The 12,068-nt window shown below is 40.1% G+C and overlaps 1 protein-coding gene across 4 annotated transcripts in view; it reads right to left on the minus strand.

Moving 5' to 3' along the window:
• The window catches only part of CHURC1 (churchill domain containing 1), a 28,620-nt gene extending 21,066 nt beyond the window's left edge, over nucleotides 1-7,554 (minus strand). For 2 of the 4 annotated variants that reach the window (XM_079913649.1, XM_079913648.1), the window contains exon 1: nucleotides 7,440-7,529. In XM_079913649.1, the coding sequence (XP_079769775.1) occupies nucleotides 7,440-7,478 (39 nt within the window). In that variant the 5' untranslated portion in view covers nucleotides 7,479-7,529. Of the gene's footprint in view, nucleotides 1-7,439 lie in introns of all 4 variants that reach the window. The other 2 variants (XM_079913647.1, XM_079913646.1) reach the window with 1 other exon arrangement.
• Nucleotides 7,555-12,068: the final 4,514 nt, after the last annotated feature.

The raw sequence follows: 12,068 nt of genomic DNA on the forward strand, positions 1-12,068 counted from the left end.
TCTGACCAACAAAAAAACTGAGGTATTTTTAATAGTTAATGTGACTAAAAACCATTCAAACTAATGCATTTCTCCAATGCAGCTATATGCCTGATACTGTGCAAAGCATGGTGGAGGATTCCGAGGACTGCAGGATGAGTCACAGACGTTTCTACCTTCAAGGAGCTTATGAAGTATGAGGGATTTAAGACCCATCTTAACCAATGCCACAGTGGAGCCTTCCTGGATTCCCAGCACCACCATTAACTAAGTGCCTTCGTAGTGCTATGTATTAAGAGGTTAACTCTGGTGGGGGGGAATCAAACTAACTATGCAGTTTGGAGATACTAAAACATAGGCACATCAACATAACTACTAAAAGGGAAAAAAAGCCTTGGGATTAAAGTATAAATTTCCAGCTATTAAGAACAAGTGCTTTGATTTTTTTAAAAAATAAACTTTACCGAGGTATAATTTACACACAATAAAATCCACACATTGTAAGGGTATACATGAAAGAATTTTAACAAATGTATATACCAATGTAATCACTACCCCAATCAAGATACAAAAATTTCTGTCTTCCCAGGAAGTCCTTCCTGCTTTGCAGTCTATCTCCAACCCCTATCTCACCTCAGGCACCCACTGACCTGATTTCTATCTCCAGAGATTAGTTTTGCCTGTTCTAAAGTTTTACATAAATAGAATCATACAGTATACTCTTTTACACCCAGCTTCTTTTGCCTAAAATGATGTCCACGTTAATTATCTATGTTGTTGTATGTATTGGTAGTTCATTGCTTTTTTAATGCCAAGTAGTATCCCATTGCATGGATCGATCTGTTGATAGACATTTGGGTTCTTCCCAGTTTTTGGTTGTTATGAATAAAGTAGCTATGAAGATTCATGTATAAGTCTTGTGTAGACATATGCCTTTCTCTTGAGTAAATATCTAGAAGTGGAATTGCTGAGTCATACAGTAAAAATATGGTATATATATAAACTTTATAAGAAACTGCCAATTAGTTTCCATTTTCTATTCCCACCAGCAATGTGTGAGTTCCAGATTTCCCACATTCTCATCAACACTAGGTATTATGTCTTTTTTATTTTAGCCATTCTAATGATGTAAAGTGGTGTCTCATTTTAGTTTTAATTTATATTTCCCTGATGACTAGTGATGTTGAGCATCTTTTCATGGTGCTTATTAATATATCTTATTTTGTGAAATATCTATTCAAGTCTTTTGCCCATTTTTTGAAAAGTTAAATTGTTTATCCTCTTATTGAGTTATAAAAGTTCTTCATGTATCTTAGATACAAACCCTTTGTCAGATATATGTATTACAAATATGGTGCACAGGCTTAACTGTTCTGCGGCATGTGGGATCTTCCCAGACGAGGACTCGAACCCATGTACCCTGCACCGGCAGGCGGACTCCCAACCACTGCGCCACCAGGGAAGCCCTGGTTTGCCATTTTTTAAATGGTGTCTCTTGAAGAACAAACAGTTTTGATTTTTATGAAGTCCAGTTTATTAAATTTCTTTCATTGTTTGTGCTTGTATTCTAAAACATCTTGCCTACCCCAAGATTGCAAAGATTTTCTCCTTTGTTTTCTTCTAGAAATTTTATAGTTTTAGCTGGTAGGTTTAGGTTTATGATCCATTTTGAAATAACTTTTATATATGGTCTGAGGTAAGGATCAAGTTTCATTTATTTCTATATGAATATCCAGTTGTTCAATCAACATTTGTTGAAAAGACTATCCTTTCCCCATTACATTACATTGGCAACTCCGTGGAAAACTCAAATCATCCTATATATGTGGGTCTACTTTTGACTATTCTTTTCCCTTGATTTATATGTCTATCTTTTGCACTGATCTCACACTCTTTTGATTATTGTAGCTTTATAGTAAGTTTTTAAATTAGGTAGTTTACGTCCTATAATTTGGCTAGTCTAGGTTCTTTTCATTTCCATATAAATTTTAGAATCAGCTTATAACTTTTACAAAAAAGCCTGCTGGGTTTGTTTTTTGTTTTTTTTTTTGTAATTTATTTGTCTATTTTTGGCTGCACTGGGTCTTCGTTGCTGCGCGTGGGCTCTTCGTTGCGGCGCGTGGGCTACTCTTCGTTGCGGTGGCTTCTCTTGTTGCAGAGCACGAGCTCTAGGCACGCAGGCTTCAGTAGCTGTGGCACGCAGGCTCAGTAGTTGTGGCTCACAGGCTCCAGAGCACAGGCTCAGTAGTTGTGGCACATGGGCTTAGTTGCTCTGCGGCATGTGGGATCTCCCCGGACCAGGGCTTGAACCCATGTCGCCTGCATTGGCAGGCGGATTCTTAACCACTGCACCACCAGGGAAGCCCCTCCTGCTGGGGTTTGAACTGGGACTGCCTTGAATCTATAAAAGCTGACTGACAAAGACTCCAAGATATTAAGTAATTTTTTAAAAAGTCTTAAAAGAATAAAGATCTAAATACCATTTTCAAATAAACAGAACTCTGAACAGAACTGCACACATAAACACAGGTACCTTATACAATATGGTCTAACCTCTGTAATCTGACTATATAAGCAGGCAGAATGTAAACTCTAAACACTGAGGGAAGAGAAAAGGGATCTATGTATCAGTTGTGAGGTAGGGAAATAAATTCTTGAAATGGCAAATGCAAGTACAGTAAATAAGAAACTGATGGGGCTTTCTCTAAGGGACTTGGTCATTTGAATGTGAGAATAACCTTCATCAGTGAGGCATGATTCTTTTATTAGATGAAACAAGATTATTAATGTCCAAATTTGGGAAAGTAAATTAAAGCATACAATATTCAGAGAAGCTTTTGAGGCTCTCACAATGGGAGGAAAAAGAAGAAAAAAATCTAAATCAATTCCACAGTAATAACAGTAAACTATAACAGTTTCGAGAAGACAGGAAAAAAGACAAACATTAAATATCCTTAGAAAATGTGATTCAGCTAAATCCTGGTTGAGGATCTATAAAGGTATACAAATGTGCAAGAAGAAATGGTTGAGGGACTTCCCTGGTAGTTCAGTGGTTAAGAATCCGCCTGCCAATGCAGGGGACACAAGTTCAAACCCTGGTCCAGGAAGATCCCACATGCCGCGGAGCAACTAAGCCCGTGTGCCACAACTACTGAAGCCTGAATGCCTAGAGCTCGTTCTCCACAACGAGAAGTCACCGCAATGAGAAGCCGCGTACCGCAACGAAGAGTAGCCCCCACTCGCTGCAACTAGAGAAAGCCCGCGCACAGCGACGAGGATCCAATGCAGCCAAAAATAAATAAATAACTAAATAAATTTATTTAAAAAAAAAAAGAAATGGTTGAATACTATGATGATAATTAGTATGAAAGTATATTATGATAAACTTACAAATTTGAGAAATCCGCAACTATACTGACAATGATTGGGCTAATTTGCTTCTTCCAAAAAACTATTATTTCAGATGGTATAACTTAACAGTGCATACGTTTTGTCAGGGAGTACTTAAAATTGAAAATAGAAAATACAGTTCTTAAAGAACCAAATTCTAGTTTTGCTAATTTTCTCTATTGTTTTTCTATTTCCTATTTCATAATTTCTACTCTAGTCTTTATTATTTCCTTTCTTCTGCACGCTTTGGGTTTAGTCTGCTCTTGTCTTTTTTACTGACTTAAAGTGGAAAGTTAGGTTATTGATTCCAGATTTTTTCTTTTAATATAGTCATTTTAAAATGCATCATTTTAAAGCATCCATTTCCATACAATTGTTTTACCAATTATATATCAGACTCAGCATTTAATTAAATATGGTTTAATGCTAAGCAACAATTTGAGTACGTGAACTTTTGTAGTTTAATTTTAAGTGAGGTATATAAAACATAATTTCTAATTTAAACATAACTAATTTACACTGATTACGTCCTTCTGATTAACCTAAATTTAAGCTATATTTCTGTATTGCTGCTGAATTACCAATACTTTTAAAGCTGAAACTTGAACTATATGAAATATAGGTTTCATTTCCAGTTTGATGTGGAAATGTTTTATTACAATTTTGGGCCTGATCAGTTATTTTAGAAAACGCAGTAGAGTTCTAGTTCCAACTGGTTTGCTAAATGCTTTTCTGAATGAAAAAAAAGTTTGGTTCACAGTTGAGTAAAAAAATTTGAGTTCAGAAAATTAGTATGGTTCATTTTCAATCTGATTCATGCTTGAGTTCAAGTTCTTGGCGTAATTTTACAAGCAAGTGGGCCAGAGCTCTGTTAGAAATTTTCTAGCCTGTGGTAAACATCCACCACAAAACTCCAGAAATTTTATGAAACCAAAGATAAATAATCAAACATTTATTACCTCCTCATTCTGCATTTAGACCTACCCAACATGCTAATCCATTATGTTCCTCTGCCAAACTTTCTGAACGAGTGGACTATACTTGCTACCACCACCTGAGTACCTTTTCCTTTGCTAGGCTTAAGTAGAGTGGCTTCTGCTCTTACCGCCCTTAAAAATATCTCATGACTTAAAAAAATCCCAGAGTTGGAAGGATCCCTGAGATTTCAAGTAGTCATTTAGTCTCTACGGAACAACAGGAAGAGAGTTCAATTCCTCTAAGGTTACCCATTCTATTAAAAAAAAAAAAAACCTGTTAGAAAATTCTTTATTCTGATTCAAAGCCTACAACTCCCTAACATCCACGCACTAATTATTTCTAAATCTGCCTTCTGAAATTTCAAAGAAAAGCTCAATTCTTCCTCATGACAGCCCTTTATTTCTTTGAGAACAGAATAAAATCAGAGAAAACTGCTTCAGGTACTTTCCTGGTTTTCCAGTCACCTCAGTGCTTTTCTCTACTCTTCTTCCTATACTTTTATTTTCATTTCCTAAATTAATTTATTCCCTGAAGCTCAGTTCTTGATTCTGGTTGATTCTGTACATTCTTTTCCTAAGAGAACAAATTATTTCTATTTTGACTCCTTTATTTGGCTGATTCATCTGTTTGGATCTCTTACCCAAACTGCCATCCTATATTTTCACTTGACTCCTGGGATGTTACACTCTCAACCTCGGATTAAACATGATAAAAAAAAAAATCTGATCATTTGCTCCCCCAATTTTGGTTCTCCCTCCCTCCCAGATGGCTCCAATTTCTGTAATACTTCCAAATTTCCCAGCTGCCTAGATTGAAAACCCTTAGATCATCGTCAGCTCTTCTTTTCTTCCTTCCTACATTAAATTGGTTGAATCCTGTTAATTCTTTCTTTGAAATGAGGACTTGTACTTCCCTAGTGGTGCAGTGGTTAAGAATCCGCCTGCCAATGCAAGGGACACGGGTTCAAGCCCTGGTCCAGGAAGATTCCATATGCCACAACCATTGAGCCTGCGCTCTAGAGCCCTTGAGCCACAGCTACTGAGCCCGCGTGCTGCAACTACTGAAGCCCACGCTCCTAGAGCCCCTGCTCTGTAACACAAGCCACCCTAATGAGAAGCCCGCACACCGCAAGGAAGACTAGTCCCTGCTCGACGTAAGACGCAACTAGAAAAAGCCCCTGCAGAGCAACAAAAACCCAACGCAGCAATCAATCAATCAATAAATGAGGTCTTCATCATCTCATGCCTATACTACTGTTGCTATTTGGTTCCCCAAATGCTCTGTAGGGCTGTCCTTTTACATTTCCCCCCATCCCATCATCTTAACATACAACCATAAGATTCACTTTCCTAAATAGCAGATTTCAGAATCATTTCCCTATTCAATTTTTTTGTATAGTTGCCCAATGCCTAAACTTCTCAATATAATTTGTCTTTTGATTAGCTCAACTCTTAAAAATCCAACCTAACATCCTTTTTTTTTTTTTTGGCCACACCGCAGCATGTGGGATCCTAGTTCTCCGACCTGGGATCAAACCTGTTACCCCAGCAGTGGAAGCATGGAGCCAGGGAATTCCCCAACCTAATATCTTTAACACTATCCACAGCAAACATCTCCCTCATGGTGCCTATAATGTGCAGTTTTTGTTACTGCATTCACAAAAATCTTTTTAAACTTAAAAAAAAGTATGAAAAAGAACACAACACAGAAATGTGAAACATAAAGTACAGCATAATGCCTCTACCTATTAAATATCAGTAGTACCCCAGTGTGACAACCAAAAATGCCTCCAGATATCGTCAAATGTCCCTTGGGAGGCAAAACCACTCCCAGTTGAGTGCCACTGCTCCATTCACTTTCATTACTCATTCACTCATGGTGTTCCATTCTAGGGCTATATCACATGTTTCCAGTCTACTACCACAAACAATGCTGTTATGAACATTCTTATACCAGTCTCCAGGAACACACTAGGCACATGCATTTATCTGTCTAAAATGGGAACTGCTGGGTCATTCAGCAGGCATATCTTTAACTTTTTTTTCTTTTTTCTGATAATGCTAGACCTTTTTCAAAGAGGTTGTACCATGAGTGCTCATGTTGTTATAAAACCTTCCCAAAAGACTAAGTATTATTCAAAATATTAAGCGACAGGACCAACTACAAAGATTTTCTACCTCCCAACCAATATGAGAATCCTTGTTCTTGTTATTTTCCCCCAGCATCAGCTCCTCCTTTCCTCTTCTACCCTAGTCACACCTATCCTTCAAGTCCCAACTGAAGTCCACCTTTCTGTTGGGAGAACAGCGCTATCCTCTATTGCTCTCCCCTTTCTCTAAACCGGAATAGCATTAATGGACCGTACTAGTCATTTTTTGTTAATCACGTGCTCCCGTAAAATGTAAGCTCTTTGGCAGCACGGAAGCTGCCTTTTATTTCTTCTTGGGTATCCCTTTCTGGCCTGGCAAAGTAATCTAGTTACACGCATACAAACGTTCAGTAAGTATACCTTGAATGAATGAGAGTAAACTTCTCAATCTCCTGAGCTTGAAAGGAACAGAGATTTAAAAGAAAGTAACAGCCTGGAAACCTGAGTTCTAGTCTTGGCTCTCACACAAACTAGAATGTGCACTTCGCCAAGTGATTTCCCCTCTCTAGGCATTAGTTTCATCTGCAAAATTGGGTTAGAATAGATGACCTAAGAGGTCCCTTCCAGCGCTAGAATTCAGGAAGAGCACTGAACGTTATCAAATGAAGCTTGAGGATGAGACCAGGGTAGAGATGGGGGTGTCCCTCTGTTGTCGACTGGGTTGCTGGTGGTGGTAGGGTTTCATTTGTTTTCCCCTTGGAGCTCAAGAGAAATGGGGTGACGGCTGCTATCAGTCGCCAGAGCGGGGATCAGCAGGAACCGACGGCTGCAGGCCATCCCCGCTGTCAAGTGCCTACATACAGCTGCCGCGTCACTGGATGGGGCGGAGCGGCTGAGTCCGCCCCGCGCCCGGCCTCCCATGAAGGCCGGCCGGGGATATGAGAAGCCTCAGGGGCGGCCATGGGCCAAAGGAGAGGGAAGTTCTCGGCGCCCACTCGCTCACCCGGTTGGGATATTCCTTCTCCACACAGTCCCCACACATCGCGACGCAGTTAACGGGAAAGTTCGTCCGCTTCTTCCGGGAAGAGGAAACCTCGCGAGAGCTCAGAGAAAGTCGCCGCATGCGCCCAGAGTACTCACCCTGGAGTGTTGGGTCTTGAGCTAATTCCAAGTCTCCGCCCCTTAGCAACTATTGTTAGGGCTGGGTCTGGTCTCCCAGACAACAACCGACGGCAAAGGGTAGGACTTTAGAAACCTTCCGAGAGAGAGGAAAGGGAAAGGGATCTTGGACCGAGCAAAGTTCCAATAGGCGCCTTCCTGAGTCTAGGCTGACAGAAAGCCAAGTCGCAATACACAAGAAAGGGAATTGTTTTTTGCTGCTTCAGCTTACTCCATATATAAAGCTGAAATTACAATTTGGGTACCTTTCCGTACCATTTCTTAGGGCAGTGGGAGTGATAGTTCAGATCTTGGCAGGGGAACAAGCAATAAATGAAGTGTTTGGTAGGAGGCACTTACAGTTCTGCAGAGAATCTCGTGAAAACACAAAATGTTAATAATAAATGACCATTCCAGAGTCCTCTGGAGGACAAAGCAATGGGAAACGTGTTTCTATCTCTCTATGTGTCTTCCTTTTCAGATGAGGAAACCAAGGAAACAGTGGTTAAAGGTCTTGTCTAGGGTAACAAAATCACTCAGTAGTCAGCCAGGACTAGACTCAGTTCCTACCCTGGGCTCAGCACCTTTTTAATACAGTAGCCAGTAGCCATGTGTGGCTATGAAGCACTTTTTTTTTTTTTTTTTTTTTTTTGCGGTATGCAGGCCTCTCACTGCTGTGGCCTCTCCCATGCGGAGCACAGGCTCCGGACGCGCAGGCTCAGCGGCCATGGCTCGCGGGTCCGGCTGCTCCGCGGCATGTGGGATCTTCCCAGACCGGGGCACGAACCCGTGTCCCCTGCATCGGCAGGTGGACTCTCAACCACTGCGCCACCAGGGAAGCCCTATGACGCACTTTTAATGTGGCAGACTGAACTGAGATGTGTTGTAAGTACATCCTGCAGACTAGATTTGGAAGACAGTATAAACAAGGTAAACTATTTCATTAGTAATTTTTATATTGATACATGTTGAAATAATTGTGCTAAAATATATTATTAAAATTAATTTCACCTGTTTCCTTTCTTTAATCTGGCTACCAGAAAATTGAAAATTACACAAATTATATTTCTACTGGATGGGGCTGGTCTATGCAGTTCTCTCTTGATCCACTTTTAAATGTGTCATAATTATTCCAGCAACTTTATTTAATTTTAATTAATTTATTTTTGGCTGTGTTGGTTTTTCTCTAGCTGCGGCGAGCGGGGCCTACTCTTTGTTGCAGTGTGTGGGCTTCTCATTGCAGTGGCTTCTCTTGTTGCAGAGCACGGGCTCTAGGTGCACGGGCTTCAGTAGTTGTGGTGTGCAGGCTCAGTAGTTGTGGCTCATGGGCTCTAGAGTGCAGGCTCAGTAGTTGTGGCGCATAGGCTTGCTCTGCATGTGGGATCCTCCCAGACCAGGGATTGAACCCTTGTCCCCTGCATTGGCAGGCGGACTCCCAACCACTGCACCACCAAGGAAGTCCTGTGTCACCTGTTTTTAAAGCCTAATGCAGACTTAATTTTACTAACCACTGTATCTGTTTTATTCAGTTCTATAGACATTTGTTGAGTGCCTTCACTGCAAGGAACGGTGGCAACAACAGAAAGATGAGAAAGACTTTGTCCTTTCCTACTCTCCAGATCTTCACAATAGAGTCTGAGAGATAAAATGAGCACAAATACCTATAATTACTGGCAGATTGTGTTATAAGAGCACAAAATGGAAAGCCTATTTCCAGGTGAGGGATTGGGAAAGAGGAATTTAGGGCTTGAAGAATATGTAGGATTTCAAAAAGCAGAGAGTTTTAGTATACGAATTCCAGGTGGACAAATGCAAGGAGTTTGGATTTTACTCTGCATGTAACAGGGAGCCCCTGAGAGTTTGAGCAGGAGAGTAATAACAGAACTGTGGTTTAGGAGGATTATTTTAGCATTTTATTGGGATTGCTTGGAACTGGTAGAAATTGGACATGGAAAGGCAGACCCTAACAGGAACCACAAGGGGGAGATGTATAGCTTTCTGCCTCATCACTAATAAAAAACATGTATAATTTTAACAATTAAACAAATAGAAAATTACGCTGCAGTCAAAGATCTCAAAGAGTAGGTTTTTGGCATGAACTGATTTAATTTTCTGAGGCATGAAAGGCAATCTACATATTTACCAGCATCGTTTTTACCTTCCCAGAGTGATATAGTATCTTGTTACTAAAATGAGCAAGTGAATAAAAAGGTCATCTTATTCATAGGCACAAAAATTCAAGAGCTAAACGCTATCCACCCAGTGAAGTTCTCTGGGTAAGTGTCATTCCCAGAAGGGAATGGTATGTGTCATTCCTTCCATTGTCTCGAGGAAAGTGTGAAGTAGGAGTGGTGAAGTAGGAGTGGTATTTACCTGGCCTCACCTGCCTGGGGTGAATGAATTAGCAGCAATCCTGGGTTGACCCTGTGAGCCCACGTGAGCCTGGCTGAAAGCAGGTACAACAGAGCTTATGAAAGTTCAGGGCTGGCCGCCTTTTTTTTCAGTTCAGTAGCCAAATTGTACTTTCTTCCCTTTATGGTTCTCATAGCTATTCAGGTTATAAACTCTGGCTTTTAAATACATGGCATTAAAAAACAAGGGAATAGGATGAAGTGAGAGAGTAGCATTGACATATATACACTACCAAATGTAAGATAGATAGCTAGTGGGAAGCAGCTGCATTGCACAGGGAGATCAGCTTGGTGCTGTGTGGCCACCTAGAGGGGTGGGATAGGGAGAGTGAGAGGGAGATGCAAGAGGGAGAGGATATAGGGATATATGTATAAATATAGCTGATCCACTTTGTTATACAGTAGAAACTAACACACCATTGTAAAGCAATTATACTCCAATAAAGATGTTAAAAAAAAAAAGCAATGGAATAGCTACTGTTTCATTTTATTCTGTTTTCTTCAGCTCTCCTCACTTTTTTTTTCACATACAAATGATCATTTCCATATGCAATTTTAATGATTTATGTCAAAATCTCTGATGTAGTAGCCTTTGGGAAAATATTATCCCTCAAATCTTACATGGATTGGGATGGATTTAATAATCAAAATGTAAGAGGGTCTTAGATATGCTTTTATCTTATTCTATTTCTAATGTGTGCCCCAAGAATATAGTAAGACTCAGAACAGACTTTTGTTCTCTCCTACCTATGTCGACTCTGAGAGGTGAAGGAGTTTGGAATGTTCGGAGAACCTGAGGGAGTGAGGAAAGGGAAGTCAAGAGGCTTCTATTTTGTCCTGGAGAATGGCCAGCAGAGGGAGGGTTTGCTTCCAGGAAATTCAGGCACAAAATCCACAGGAGTCAAAAAGCTTGGTTAATTTTGACTTGGAATGGAGAAGGGGTACATAGACGCTGCATGGTGTACTTGGGAAATAACATGATGATATAAAGTTAAAACTTTAGGGACTTCCTTGGTGGTCCAGTGGTTAAGACTTTGTCTTCCAATGCAGGGGGTGCGGGTTCGATCCCTGGTTGTGGAGCTAAGATCCCACATGCATCGTAGCCAAAAAACCAAAACATAAAACAGAAGCAATACTGTAACAAATTCAGTAAAGACTTAAAAAAAAAAAAAAAGTCCACATTAAAAAAAAAATCTTAAAAAAATAAAAATAAATTAAATAAAGTTAAAATGTTAGATTCCAGTCCTAATTGTATCTTAATAAAAGTAGGACCATAAGCAAGTCTACTTATTGGCTGGGCGTCAATGTTCTCGTCTGTAAAATAATGAAAATAATGAAAATAATGAAAATAATGAATATAACTACCCTACAGGGTTACTTTATAAAATGATACACAAATGTTTTAGATATATGAGTATATACATATGACTCAAGGGTGCCAAGAAAAAGAACTCTGGCCATAAGCACGAGGTTGTAGAAGAGAGGATATTAAATTAGGAAGAGGGGATTGGCAATGACTAATAGCCTGCCCAATGTGTGAATCTGTGTCTAGCTGAATTGGGTAATATGAGACCGTGTACTTTGACTAATTTGTACAAGGTGGTTTGGGTGCACTTGAAAAGACTGAGGGAACATGTTGGAGAGGACACCGTGGGGGAAGAATTGTGCTAGGGAGGGAAACCACAGGAGATGGGGAGAGAGCAAAAAGCCTCCTCCAGGAAGTTAGAAAGAGCTAGATAGGCTTCTCCAGTCTTAGAAAGTTACCTAAAGGCACAAAGAGGCAGGAGCCTTCTCTGTAAGTGCTACTTTGGGTTCATACCTAATCAACAATTCCCAACCCTATTGCTGGTTCCTTGTACTTTTTTCTCTTGACAAAATCATCTTTGAGAATTAATGAGAAAGTATATACCAAAGTCTGAGAGAACTGAGGCATATATTTTTTAAAAATTTATTTATTTTTGGCTGCACTGGGTCTTCACTGCTGCGCGCAGGCTTTTTCTAGTTGCAGGGAGTGGAGGCTACTCTTCACTGCGGTGCGCGTGCTTCTCATGTGGTGGCTTTTC

This window comes from Stenella coeruleoalba (assembly GCF_951394435.1).
Source record: "Stenella coeruleoalba genome assembly, chromosome: 2".
NCBI classification, from domain to species: Eukaryota; Metazoa; Chordata; class Mammalia; order Artiodactyla; family Delphinidae; genus Stenella; species Stenella coeruleoalba.